The sequence below is a fragment of the Balaenoptera borealis genome, assembly GCF_965194805.1.
Source record: "Balaenoptera borealis genome assembly, chromosome: 1".
Classification (NCBI taxonomy): Eukaryota; Metazoa; Chordata; class Mammalia; order Artiodactyla; family Balaenopteridae; genus Balaenoptera; species Balaenoptera borealis.
In genome coordinates this window covers 129,907,672-129,922,027 of record NC_138860.1, presented here as the reverse complement: position 1 = coordinate 129,922,027, position 14,356 = coordinate 129,907,672, and the positions used below count along the sequence as shown (strand labels likewise).

At 38.3% G+C, this 14,356-nt stretch overlaps 1 protein-coding gene across 5 annotated transcripts in view; it reads left to right on the top strand.

Annotated features, from left to right (window-relative positions):
* LOC309611110 (serine/threonine-protein kinase TNNI3K) overlaps positions 1–14,356 on the top strand; it is a 321,731-nt gene that overhangs the window by 49,132 nt on the left and 258,243 nt on the right. For 4 of the 5 annotated variants that reach the window (XM_082355024.1, XM_082355026.1, XM_082355028.1 and 1 more), the window contains one exon: positions 11,540–11,650. The exons of the other annotated variant lie outside the window; for it this stretch is intronic. In XM_082355024.1, coding sequence (XP_082211150.1) covers positions 11,540–11,650 — 111 coding nt within the window. The remainder of the gene's footprint in view (positions 1–11,539; positions 11,651–14,356) is intronic. 5 annotated transcript variants of the gene reach the window in all.

Sequence of the window (14,356 nt, the reverse complement as noted above, 5' to 3'; positions counted from 1 at the left end):
TCTCATGATCCTTTGTATTTCTGCAGTGTCAGTGGTTACTTCTCCTTTTTCATTTCTAATTCTATTGATTTGAGCCTTCTCCCTTTTTTTCTTGATGAGTCTGGCTAATGGTTTATCAATTTTGTTTATATTCTCAAAGAACCAGTGCTTAGTTTTATTGATTTTTGCTCTCGTTTTCTTCATTTCTTTTTCATTTATTTCTGATCTGATCTTTATGACTTCTTTCCTTCTGCTAACTTTGGGGTTGTTTTGTTTTTCTTTCTCTAATTTCTTTAGGTGTAATATTAGGTTGTTTATTTGAAATGCATCTTGCTTCTTGAGGTAGGATTGTATTGCTATAAACTTCCCTCTTAGAACTGCTTTTCTGCATCCCATAGGTTTTGGGTCATCATGTTTTCACTGTCAGTTGTTTCTATGTTTTTTTTTTATTTCCTCTTTGATATCTTCAGTGATCTCTCGGTTATTTAGTAGTGTATTGTTTAGCCTCCATGTGTTTGTATTTTTTACAGATTTTTTCCTATAATTGATTTCTAGTCTCATAGCATTGTGGTTGGAAAAGATACTTGATACGATTTCAATTTTCTTAAATTTACCAAGGCTTGATTTGTGACCCAAGATATGATCTATCCTGGAGAATGTTCCATGAGCACTTGAGAAGAAAGTGTGTTCTGTTGTTTTTGGATGGAATCTGCTATAAATATCAATGAAGTCCATCTTGTTTAATGTATGATTTAAAGCTTGTGTTTCCTTATTTATTTTCATTTTGGATGATCTGTCCATTGGTGAAAGTGGGGTGTTAAAGTCCCCTACTATGATTATGTTACTGTCTATTTCCCCTTTTATGGCTGTTAACATTTGCCTTATGTATTGAGGTGCTCCTATGTTGGGTGCATAAATATTTACAATTGTTATATCTTCTTCTTGGATTGATCCTTTGATCATTGCATAGTGTCCTTCTTTGTCTTTTGTAATAGTCTTTAACGTCTATTTTGTCTGATATGAGAACTGCTACTCCAGCTTTCTTTTTTTTTTTTTAATTTTTTATTTATTATTTATTTATTATTTTTATTTTTGGCTGTGTTGGGTCTTCGTTTCTGTGTGAGGGCTTTCTCCAGTTGCGGCGAGTGGGGGCCACTCTTCATCGCGGTGCGCGGGCCTCTCACTATCGCGGCCTCTCTTGTTGTGGAGCAGAGGCTCCAGACGCTCAGGCTCAGTAGTTGTGGCTCACGGGCCCAGTTGCTCCGTGGCATGTGGGATCTTCCCAGACCAGGGCTCGAACCCGTGTCTCCTGCATTGGCAGGCGGATTCTTAACCACTGCACCACCAGGGAAGCCCCTCCAGCTTTCTTTTGATTTCCATTTGCATGGAGTACCTTTTTCCATCCCGTCACTTTCAGTCGTATGTGTCCCAGGTCTGAAGTGGGTCTCTTCTAAACAGCATATTTATGGGTCTTGTTTTTGTATCCATTCAGCCAGTCTATGTCTTTTGGCTGGAGCATTTAATCCATTTACATTTATGGTAGTTATCGATATGTATGTTCATATTACCATTTTCTAAATTGTTTTGGGTTTGTTATTGTAGGTCTTTTCCTTCTCTTGTGTTTCTTGCATAGAGAAGTTCCTTTAGCATTTGTTGTAAAGCTGGTTTGGTGGTGCTGAATTCTCTTAACTTTTGCTTGTCTGTAAAGGTTTTGATTTCTCCTTCAAATCTGAATGAGATCCTTGCTGGGTAGAGTAACCTTGGTTGTAGGTTTTTCCCTTTCATCACTTTAAATATGTCCTGCCAGTCCCTTCTGGCTTGCAGAGTTTCTGCTGAAAGATCAGCTGTTAACCGTATGGAGATTCCCTTGTATGTTATTTGTTGTTTTTCCTTTGCTGCTTTTAATATTTTTTCTTTGTATTTACTTTTTGATAGCTTGATTAATATGTGTCTTGGCATGTTTCTTCTTGGGTTTATCCCGTATGGGACTCTCTGGGCTTCCTGGACTTGATTGACTATTTTTTCCAATATTAGGGAAGTTTTCAAGTATAATCTCTTCAAATATTTTCTCAGTCCCTTTCTTTTTCTCTTCTTCTTCTGGTACCCCTATAATTCGAATGTTGGTGCATTTATTGTTGTCCCAGAGGTCTCTGAGACTGTCCTCAATTCTTTTCCTTCTTTTTTCTTTATTCTGCTCTGCAGTAGTTTCCATTATTTTATCTTCCAGGTCACTTATCCGTTCTTCTGCCTCAGTTATTCTGCTACTGATTCCTTCTAGAAATTTTTTAATTTCATTTATTGTGTTGTTCATCATTGTTTGTTTGCTCTTTAGTTCTTCTAAATACTTGTTAAACGTTTCTTGTATTTTCTCCCTTCTATTTCCAGATTTTGGATCATCTTTACTGTCATTACTCTGAATTCTTTTTCAGGTAGATTGCCTATTTCCTCTTCATTTGTTTTGTCTGGTGGGTTTTTGCCATGCTTCTTCATCTGCTGTGTGTTTCTCTGTCTTCTCATTTTGCTTAACTTACTGTGTTTGTGGTCTCCTTTTCGCATGCTGCAGGTTTGTAGTTCCCGTTGTTTTTGGCGTCTGCCTCCAGTCACTAAGGTTGGTTCAGTGGGTTGTGTAGGCTTCCTGGTGGAGGGGACTGGTGCCTGTGTTCTGGTGGATGAGGCTGGATCTTGTCTTTCTGGTGGGCAGGACCGCATCCAGTGGTATGTTTTGGAGTGTCTGTGACCTTATTATGATTTTAAGCAGCCTCTCTGCTAATGGGTGTGTTGGTGTTCCTGTGTTGCTAGTTGTTTGGTATAGGGGTTCTAGCACTGTAGCTTGCTGGTCATTGAGTGGAGCTGGGTCTTAGCGTTGAGATGGAGATCTCTGGGAGAACTTTCACCGTTTGATATTATGTGGATCTGGGTGGTCTCTGGTGGACAAATGTACTGAACTTGGCTCTTCCACCTCAGAGGCATAGGTCTGACAGCCGGCCGGAGCACCAAAACCCTGTCAGCCACACGGCTCAGAAGCAAAGGGAGAAAAAAAGAAAAGAAGAAAGAAAAAAAATAATATAAAATAAAGTTATTAAAGTAAAATATTAAGATATTATTAAAAGTAAAAAAAATTGAAAAGTAATAAAAAAAAAAGAAAGAAAGAAGAGAGCAACCAAACCAAAAAACAATTCCACCAATGATAACAAGCACTAAAAAAACTATACTTAAAAAAAAACAAACAAAAAAATACAGACAGACAGAACCCTAGGACAAATGGTAAAAGCAAAGCTATACAGACAAAGTCACACAAAGTCCATTGCCTCAATTTTAGGATGATTCGTTGTCTGTTCAGGTATTCCACAGGTACAGGGTACATCAAGTTGATTGTGGAAATTTAATCCGCTGCTCCTGAGGCTGCTGGGAGAAATTTCCCTTTCTCTTCTTTGTTCACACAGTTCCTGGGGTTCAGCCTTGGATTTGAACCCACCTCTGTGTGTAGGTGGCCTGAGGGCATCTGTTCCCGCTCAGACAGGATGGGGTTAAAGGAGCAGCTGATTAGGGGGCTCTGGGTCACTCAGGCCGGGGGGAGGGTGGGGTACAGAGTGCAGGGTGAGCCTGTGGTGGCAGAGGCTGGCGTGATGTTGCACCAGCCTGAGGTGCACCATGCATTCTCCCCGGGAAGTTGTCCCTGGATCAAGGGACCCTGGCAGTGGCAGGCTGCATAGGATCCCAGGAGGGGAGGTGTGGATAGTGACCTGTGCTTGCACACAGGCATCTTGGTGGCTGCAGCAGCAGCCTAAGCATCTCATGCCTGTCTCTGGGGTCCGCACTGATAGCCGATGCTTCCGCCCATCTCTAGAGCTCCTTTAAACGGTGCTCTTAATCCCCTCTCCTTGCACACCCTGAAACAAAGAGGCAAGAAAAAGTCTATTGCTTATTCGGCAGTTCCAGACTTTTTCCCAGCCACACTACTGGCTAGCTGTGACGCACTAGCCCCTTCAGGCTGTGTTCATGCAGCCAACCCCAGTCCTCTCCCTGGGATCTGACCTCTGAAGCCCGAGCCTCAGCTCCCAGCCCCCGCCCGCCCTGGCGAGTGAGCAGACAAGCCTCTCGGGCTGGTGAGTGCTACTCGGCACAGATCCTCTCTGCAGGAATCTGACCGCTTTGCCCTCCGCACCCCTGTTGCTGCACTCTCCTCCATGGCTCCGAAGCTTCCCCCCTGCCACCCCCGTCTCTGCCCGTGAAGGGCCTTCCTATTGTGTGGAAGCTTTTCCTCCTTCACAGCTCCCTCCCACTGGTTTAAGTCCCATCCCTATCCCTTTGTCTCTGTTTTTTCTTTTTTCTTTTGCCCTACCCAGGTACATGGGGAGTTTCTTGCCTTTTGGGAGGTCTGAGGTCTTCTGCCAGTGTTCAGTCGGTGTTCTGTAGGAGTTGTTCCACATGTAGATGTATTTCTGATGTACTTGTAGGGAGGAAGGTGATCTCCACGTCTTACTCCTCCGTCATCTTGAAGGTCTCCCATATTGCATGACTAAACATCTTAGAGACAGAGTGGACTGAGACATAAGGTGAATAGTCTCATGGAATTAGGTCAGTCTTGGGGACAATACATTTAATATAAATGTATAAACTTATACTTGTAAGGATATGGGGTTTACTAACATTTCCACATACGTTATTCCATTTTGTCCTCATTGCAGTTATGGAAGATGGATTAGATCCAGCAGGTATTAGACCCCATTTCTGTGAAGAGCACATGGTCAGGACTTACACCTGAAAGGCAAACATTTTGGAGTAGAAGGGTGGTTGGGGGTGGAAGGTAACATATCATTGAGAAAAGCATAGGATTCAGTCAGAAGACCTAAGTTTAAATTCCAGGTCAGTTTTGATTTAAATGCACATTAAAAGAAAACATTTTATGATATGGTATGCCAGTTTAGTTCTTGAATAGCAAACTCTGAAAGGGATTTAGGAGTGCAAGAGATTTATGTGGAAGTGACACCTGTGAAAGGAAAAGGAAGGAAGGAAGAAAGATTGGTCAGCAGGAGCTGTCAGACCACAATGCAGACTTGCTAAAATCTCTGCCAGCCCAATGGGAGCTCCAGAGCACACATTGCCTTTTAGAGGGGTGTCACATTGAGTGGAAATGGCTAGGTCTTTTTACCACCATCTTTCTCAGTCCCTGACTGGGGGCCACACTGAAAAAATTGTAATCTCAGCTCTAATGCTGCAGTGAATCCTGAATGAGCTAGCTGAGGGAAGCTGCCAGCTAACCATCCTCCTGGCACACTTTCTTGAAGGGAGATCTGAGTGGCACATCTCTACATCTTCCAGACATGGGGAAATTCCATGATTTTATAGTAAATGAAAAAGGGAGATTACCTACCTCTATGTGTAGTATGAGCTCAATTGTGTACCTAATAATTGATGATAAAAATTATGTTTCAAACATTGTGATAAATGCATTACATTATTTGATTTAATCCTCACCACTCTATGAGATTTATACTATTATGAACTTCATTTTACAGAAAATAAAAGAACCCACAGCTCAAGAGGTTAAGAAATGAGTTCCAAATGTAGGAAGTGGCCATCAGTATGCAAATACAGGTTTGCTTTGCTGTGCTAATCTGTGCTCTATGTAGTTTTATGAAGGTACATACCTAGGAAAAAGAATGAAAGAAAATAAACACACACATAAATGATAATAGTGATTAATGGTAGGACTACAGGTTATTAAATTGTTATTTATTCCTTTATTTTCTGTATTTTCTTCTATGAGATATTTTGGTTTTCGTTGAGGCAAAACCAACTACCCCAAACTTAGTCCTATAATACAACAATCATTTTATTATTCTCATGGATTCTCATTTCAGAAATTCAGAAAAGACATAGTGGGGATGGCTTGATTCTGCTCTACTGTATTTAGGACCTTAGCTGAGAAGACATGAATGACTGGGAGATACTCTATCAGCTGGGGAATTAGAATCCTCTGGAGGCTTCACATGTCTGGTGCCTGGGCTGGGATGACTATAAGGCTGGTCTTAGGTGGGTCATTTGATTGGAGAATCTTTATGTGCTATGTACATTCTCCATATGGCCTAAGCTTCCTTACAGCATGGCTTCCTCAAGTTAGTCAAACTTCTTACATGGTAGCTCAGAGCTTCAAGAGCAAGTTTTCCAGAAAACAAGGAGGAAGCTATGTGACTTTCTATGGCCTAGCCTTGGAAGAAACATAGCTCACTTCTGCCATAGTCTTTTTTTTTTTTAATAGATTTTATTTATTTATTTATTTATTTATTTATTGGCTGTGTTGGGTCTTCGTTGCTGCACGCAGGCTTTCTCTAGTTGTGGCGAGTGGGGCTTCTCTTCGCTGCGGTGCACGGGCTACTCATTGTGGTGGCTTCTCTTGTTGCGGAGCATGGGCTCTAGTCGCATGGGCTCAGTAGCTGTGACTCATGGGCTCTAGAGTGCAGTCTCAGTAGTTGTGACACATAGGCTTAGTTGCTCCACGGCATGTGGGATCTTCCCAGACCAGGGCTCGAACCCGTGCCCCCTGCATTGGCAGGTGGATTCTTAACCACTGCTCCACCAGGGAAGCCCTGCCATGTTCTTTTGGTCACAATCCACCCAGATGCAAGGAGAAGGAACATAGATTTCACATCTAAATCATAAGACTGTAAATGAATGCTTGCCATATTTTAAAACTTCCAGAGGACTTATTTCCATAAACAGAAGAAAGTAAAATTTAGACATTAAATAGTCCCAGTTTAATTTTCATTCTGGAATAGAATTGGCAAAAACCTTTGTGTGTGTGTGTGTGTGTTTTTAATTTATGTGATTTGGTAGTAGAGAATCTGAGCTCTCTGACACTAATAGCTACTTTTCCTGGATTTATAGTAACAATTACAGAGTTAACAATTACAGAGTTAACAAGAAGCAAGAGAGTAGATTCTGTATTAGAGTTTTATGCGTAGGACAAAGTTGGAGTTGCTACCACTACAAAAAATTTTCATCCATTTACATAAATCTTCAGAGGTCTATTGTACCCCCAATTCTATTTTTCAAGGAGATAGTTGGACTGATTTTTTTGTCCAAGCTTCACCTTTCCACATAAGGATTTTCCTTTGTTTAAAAATAATAAGTATCGTACATGTGAATACATTACAGAGGCTTATTTATCCCCACAGTTTAGAATGCTTCTGTTTGGCCCACTGAATAATAATAATGTAAATTTGGCTAGAGAAGGAAAAACCTAAGGGGAAACCTGTCAGTTCCCCAGAATAGTATTCCTAATGCAAATCTTAAGAGTCTTTCTTTTAAAAAACTTGCCCTCAGATACTTCTTGTATATTGCAGAGTATAAGCAATAAGTAAGGTCAGCTTTATAATATTTAAAATTTGCCTGATGTTTTTATTTTCTATGAATTTCCTTTCCAGGAGATGTGCACCAGATTGCTGAATTTTAAAATTATTCCATCAGGAAACAATATTTCTGTAGAGTAGGGGAGAAATATTTGGGACTTGTCAGTTAAATACAACAAAATACAATAAAATTGTATCCTCTCAACTGTTTCCTTGAGCTTGGCACCAAGGAAAGACCAGTGAAAGCACTATGGAAAGTCAAAAGTGAAGTATGGACTTTGGAATCATACAGACCTGAGTTTGTATCTAGCTCCAACACTTACAAACTACTTAAGGTTCTGCAAGTACTTTAAATTCTTGAACCTGACTTTCATCAACTATAAAATAGGGTTTATAATATTTTTCTCATAGGTAAATTGTGAAGTTGGAAAGAGATGATTTTACTTGGTACTTAACCCATAGTAAATGATTTATAAGTAGCAGTGATTGTTTTGTTACATTTTAGCATAGCTTGGTAAAATTAGAGTTCTATTTTTATAGTACTTAATAAAAAGATATATTTAGATCAATCAGAGGTCAGCTTGAGAAATCCAACCAAGATACGAAAGGGTAATTTATTACTTTTAACTTTTGACCACACTATTTGCCTATTCTGAAGGAATCATAACATGCTTTCTCTTAAAATCCACAGATTCCAGCTAAATAAAATACAAAGACAGTTGAGGAAAAGATGAATGTGTGTTTACAAGAATCTGCCTGATAGATAAATATTTCATATGCTCCATGATTTTCATATAATTTATTTTAATTTAGCCTAGTATGGTACTTGTCATAAGGTAGATGTTCGTTAATAAATATTTATTGAATTAAAGAATATCCATCTTTTTAATGATTTGTATGAGTTCTTCATATATTAAATATACAAACCACTTGTCAGTTTTATATGTTGTGTATATTTCTCCAATTTGTCATTTATCTTATAATATTGTGTTTTTCTAATACTTTTATTTGCTCATATTTCCCTCTATTAAAAAAATGATTTTATGCTTAAAAATACCATCTTCACCTCCCTGCATTTAAATGCCTGTTCATCTGCAAGGAAAAATGTTTTAAGGTGATGTCTTTCCCATTTATCTAGAGACTATTCATGTCTTTAGCCCTCACCATTCAAAATTAAAGGTTATTGGTGAGGTGGGAGTGAATTTCTGTGAATTGTTTTTTTTTGGAGGAGGCAGAACTAGTAGACGTTTCCTAATTTCCAGTACTGGTTCAGAGCTTTTTTATGTTTTCTTCTTTTGATTATTTCCATGAGTAACTAGTGAAGCAGAAGTGAAGTGTGGGGAGGAAGTAAAACGAAAGGAGAAAGAGGAGCTAGGTGATGGAGTCAAATCGATATCTTTTTTGGAAGCTATGCTGAGTCCGAGACTTCCATGTCTAATGGTAATGAATTTACTTAGTATCGTTTTGCCAGGTACCATTTCAGTGCTTTAGTGTATATGTGTCATCACATCAATTGTGGGTATACAGTTTATATGTGTATCAAATCAGGTGGACACGGTTATTGTCCCCTTGTTTTACAACTGAGGAAATTAGTGTAAATGTGTGATGTAACTTGCCTTAGATTACATAGTTGTTAGCAGAGCTGGGATTCTAACTAGGGAGGCTAATTCTAGTCCCCACAATCTTAACCCTACATTGTTAGTATACCAAATTTAACATGTGAAGAACAAAACATTTTATTTCTGCCTCAGAAACTACCTTTTCCTGTTCTTCCCTATCTCTGTGTCATGTCATTCTACTGCTATTTATTGCTCTTGGAAAAAATTTGAATACCCAATACAGTGGCCTGCAAAGTCCTACAAGATCAGATGTCTTTGACCTTATCTTGCACAATACTTTTTCCTTCTTTTATTTTTTAACCTTATACTCAACACTGGCCTTAAACACACTAAGCTTACTTCCATCTTAGGACTGTTGCACTAGCTACTCCCTGTCATTTAATGGCCATCCTCGAAATTGTGACTTAGATTTCCCCTTTTTGGAATTTGCCATTTATCTCAAAGTTTACCTCCTCAGTGAAGCTTTCCCTGACTACTTAATTTAAAGTAGCCATTTAATCATTTGCCTCTTTCCTCTTACAGCCATTGGTACTTTATGACACTGTATATAATATGTTTTTATTTGTTTATTTTCTCTGTCTCCTCTCACATATATACACAGTAAAAATATAAGCTCCATGAAAGCAGGGATTTAACTATCTCACTCACCTCAGTGTTCCCACTGCTCAAACAGTGTTTCAACACATATGATGTGAGCATATTTATATATTAAAGAAGTATTTGTTGAGTGTATGGAAGGTTTATTGAAAAGGAGAATGATGTGGTCAAAACTGTGTGTAAGAAAATTTATCTTCTAATAGTGTAGATGATGGACTGCAATGAAAAAAGGCTTAGTCAAGGAGACCAGTCAGGAGGCTATGGAGGGTGATGTTGGAAATAAGGAGAAGAAATGTGAGAGGTCCTAGTGAGTCAAAACCAGCAGAATTCTGAAACTGATTGAGTTGAAGGGACTCAAGGTCATTTGGAATAAGAAAGTGCCATTAACGTGAATAAGGAATGCTAGGAGATGATAGGTCACACTTGGGAAATTATGAATGGTATTCACAAGAGCACTTTTGAATTTTTAATTTGAGATGCCATTGGTAGGCAGGATATATGGAATTTAGACTTAACAGAGAAGTCAGGACCAAAAATGAAGTTATCAGATTGTATAAGAATTACCAAAGGTGGCAATTAGAATGAGAAAATAGCTTAGGGCTAAGCTCCTAAATCAGTCAATTTTTGGAGACAGAAAAGATATAGATAAAATTAGCTTACCTCAGTGGAAAAATTGCTGTTTTTTTTTTTTTTAGAATGGAGAAAACGTAAGTCTGTAAACTGGGCAGAAGGAGGCAATGGAATAGTAAAGGAAGATGAAATCTTTAACTTTCTTGCTAGAGCAGGTATAGAGTGGAAGATTTGGAAACTATAACATTAATTTTGTTATTTGAAGTTCTTTGCCAAAGTTTTTTCAATTTTTATAACTTCTCAACCTTCACTTACGTGTGGCAGCATTAAGAAATCAAACTTTTTGTTTTTAATGGAAGAGTTTTCTTAACTGACAGTATTTGAAATTTTATGTATATGCATAAATGCAATGCCTATCCCATGAAGACTTGACTTTCTTGCCACTGGGTGTGTTTGAGATATTGATGGGCCAAGTATTATAGAAGTTGTAGTTTGAATTCTCACTTTGAGGGAGAGAGTTAAACATGAAGAGCTTTCTTTGCATTCCCTTCCAGATCTGGAGTTCTGTGAATATGTGACCCTCCACATTACTCTTCTGAGTGTTCTGACTTATAAAATGAGGTTTATAGTAGTAATTTTTCATAGGATTACTTAGAGAGATATTTAATTCATTTTTTATCAGCAACTAGTTTTGAAGTCTCCATGTGCCAGGTTTAAATAAGTTAATGCGTATGAAAGGTTAATTACATAATAAAAATTCAATGAATGTTAATTTCTATTATTATTAAAAAGCACCATGTCTCTCCAAAGACAGAAATACAATGCAAATAATAGTGTGAAGAAAGTAAGGATTATTTTGGTCATTGCATAAAGTATTCTAACTTAAATGCTCAAGCAATGTTTCAAACATTTTCACTGAGTGAAAATATTTTAATGAGTCAAGTTAAGGAAGACACTACTGATTAACTACCTATAGAGCCCATGACACTATGTCGTTAATTATGTATAGGACCCACGACACATATGTGTTAGAGAAGAATCAAGTACTGAACTACCATGAAGTGGCCCACTGCAGCCAGTTCAATAGTGCAGTTGCTGGAGAAAGCACATTTATTGGAGTGACCTACATGTACGATTGAGTTGAGTTTGCAAGAGCCTCACCATAGGTAAATGTCCTTTCTGTCTTTCATGGTCAAGTGGTAGAAGACTGATTATAATTGAACAGCCTGTCATCTGCTCCTACATTTCAACCATCTGAGAGCTGCTCTTTGCTTTCTCATGTGCTCTTGTGCCAGAAATCACACTTAAGTTTTCTTTGAGCGCCTAAATTGGCTGACAGTGAGGGAATCAATATATCCTGTTGCACAGTGTTCAAAGCTGCTATTGAGAGAAAAGTAACACTAAAGATGTGTTTCCTTGCAGGATAGTGCAGAATTGATCACTTCTCTGCTTCACAGTGGAGCTGACATACAGCAGGTTGGGTATGGCGGCCTCACTGCCCTGCATATTGCTACAATTGCTGGTCACCTGGAGGTAAGTCATATCTTGGCCACCTGTGAAAACAAACCTAGAAAGAAGGTTGTTCTTTTGTTCCTAGAAGAACAAAACCACTTTCTCTTTGGATTCTTGTTTTCAAATGGTGGCTTTTGAGATTCGAGGAGTTGGTTTAATTTTAACTAATGAACACACACACATTTCTTTTGGGGTTCAAATTAAGCTATGTAAATGTTCTTTTGATAGTAAATTCGGTCTATTTTGTAACAGTGTAATCAAACATCAATGAATATAAAGATGGCTGGATATACAGAGGCTATATAGCAGTGATTAAAAGCATAGGTATTGGAGTCAGGCAACTGTTTCCACCACTTGCTATATTTACCTCAAGCAAGTTACTGTACCTTCAGACACCTCTGTTTTCCTCATTTATAAAATAGAAATAGTGATAAGCCTATTGTAATGATTAAATTAGATAATCAGTTTAAAGCACTTTGTAGATTGCTTCATTCATGGTAAGGAATCAATGAAAAATTATTCATTAATTCATTCACGTGTGCATTATTTGATTTATTAAGCATCTGTTGTGTGCCAGATACCGTTCTAGTTACAGTAGCAAGTAAAACAGGCAATTTTTTGAAATTTAGTTGTAGACAACAAGACAAACAATAAGGAAAAAAATATATAATTTAGTAGTGAGTACAAGAAAAATAATAAAATGAGGTAAAATGAAAGCAGAGTGAAGAAGTGGGCACCATTTAAAATAAGCTATTGGGGCTTCCCTGGTGGCGCAGTGGTTGAGAATCTGCCTGCCAATGCAGGGGACACGGGTTCGAGCCCTGGTCTGGGAAGATCCCACATGCCGCAGAGCAATTAGGCCCGTGAGCCACAACTACTGAGCCTGCGCATCTGGAGCCTGTGCTCCGCAACAAGAGAGGCCGCGATAGTGAGAGGCCCGCGCACCGCGATGAAGAGTGGCTCCCGCTTGCCACAACTAGAGAAAGCCCTCGCACAGAAACGAAGACCCAACACAGCCAAAAATAAATAATAAATAAATAAAATAAGCTATATAGTGACACTATCATTAATATATATAGTAGTATCTGCAAAGGCCCTGGAGCAGAAAATATCTAAGTGTATTGGAGGGGCACGAGTGAGCCAAAGTCACTAGTGTATATGGGCTGGAGGCAGAGTGATGGAGACAAGGTCAGGTGATGGTTACAAACAAGATTGCAGTGTTTTAAAGGCCAGAGGAGGGACTCTGGCTCTTATCTTAAACTTAATTGTTGAAATATTAATTTCATATATGCAGAGCACTTTAATTTGCATTGTTTATTTAATTTACTGAGTAAATCCTCATGAAATAGTTTTTATTGTCACTGCCATTTAATAGATATAAAACCAAGGCTCTTGTACAGTAATTGTTTTTACAGATTACAAAGCCATTGAGAAAAAAAGCCATGTCTGGAATCTTGGTCATTTTACTCAAACTTCCATGATTTTCACACTCTATTAATTGTGGTAATCACATGTAAGCTCAACAGTGTAATAAATGAGCAGTCTTATGTCTTCATTATTAAGTAGTTGTCTACTTCTCCCTTTTAGTCATGTTGCAAGTTAAAGTGTACTTTCCTCACTTACACACACATGCACAATTGTGAACAAATAGAGCTGCATATAAAATCATACATAAAACCTGTAAAATAGGTGTGAGACATCTCTCTTAACAGTGTCAATTCGAAGGGCTCTTCATTCAATAAATATTAACATATCTCAATGGGAGCGAAATAGTTTCCTTCATGTTGATATTTCCACTCCTTACTATATTTCCCTGAAAATAAATTATCTTATTTCTCAGAAAATAAATCTTTTTAATGATATTTATTATAAATGTAAATGAATTTGTATTACTTATTAGGAGGGGGAAATCCCATTAGAATCACTTAAAAGTAAATGGTTTCCAAAAAAGAAACCGAGGTTAGTGATAAAGTAAATGGAAGGTAATTATATGAAATCTGGGTAGAAGAATTAATGAGGTAGACATTAAGTCCCAGTGAAACACATTCAACCTCTCAATGCCAGGAAAATGACAGAAAAAATTTTTTTTGACATCTTTATTGGAGTATAATTGCTTTACAATGGTGTGTTAGTTTCTGCTGTATAACAAAGTGAGTCAGCTATATGTATACATATATCCCCATATCCCCTCCCTCTTGCGTCTCCCTCCCACCCTCCCTATCCCACCCCTCTAGGTGGACACAAAGCACTGAGCTGATCTCCCTGTGCTATGTGGCTGCTTCCCACTAGTTATCTGTTTTACATTTGGTAGTGTATATATGTCCATGCCACTCTCTCACTTCGTCCCAGCTTACCCTTCTCCCTCCCCATGTCCTCAAGTCCATTCTCTATGTCTGTGTCTTTATTCCTGTCCTGCCCCTAGGTTCTTCAGAACCTTTTTTTTTTTTAGATTCCATATATATGTGTTAGCATATGGTATTTGTTCTTCTCTTTCTGACTGACTTCACTTTGTATGACAGTCTCTAGGTCCATCCACCTCACTACAAATAACTCAATTTTGTTTCTTTATGGCTGAATAATATTCTATTGTATATATGTGCCACATCTTTACAGAATATGTTTTGCAAAACAAAATCCTTTTTGTCTAGTACTGAGCTAATCACATTTTTGAGTGATAGAATTATAACAGGGTCAAAAACAAAGTGGTTAAGAGCTTGGTCTCTTCAT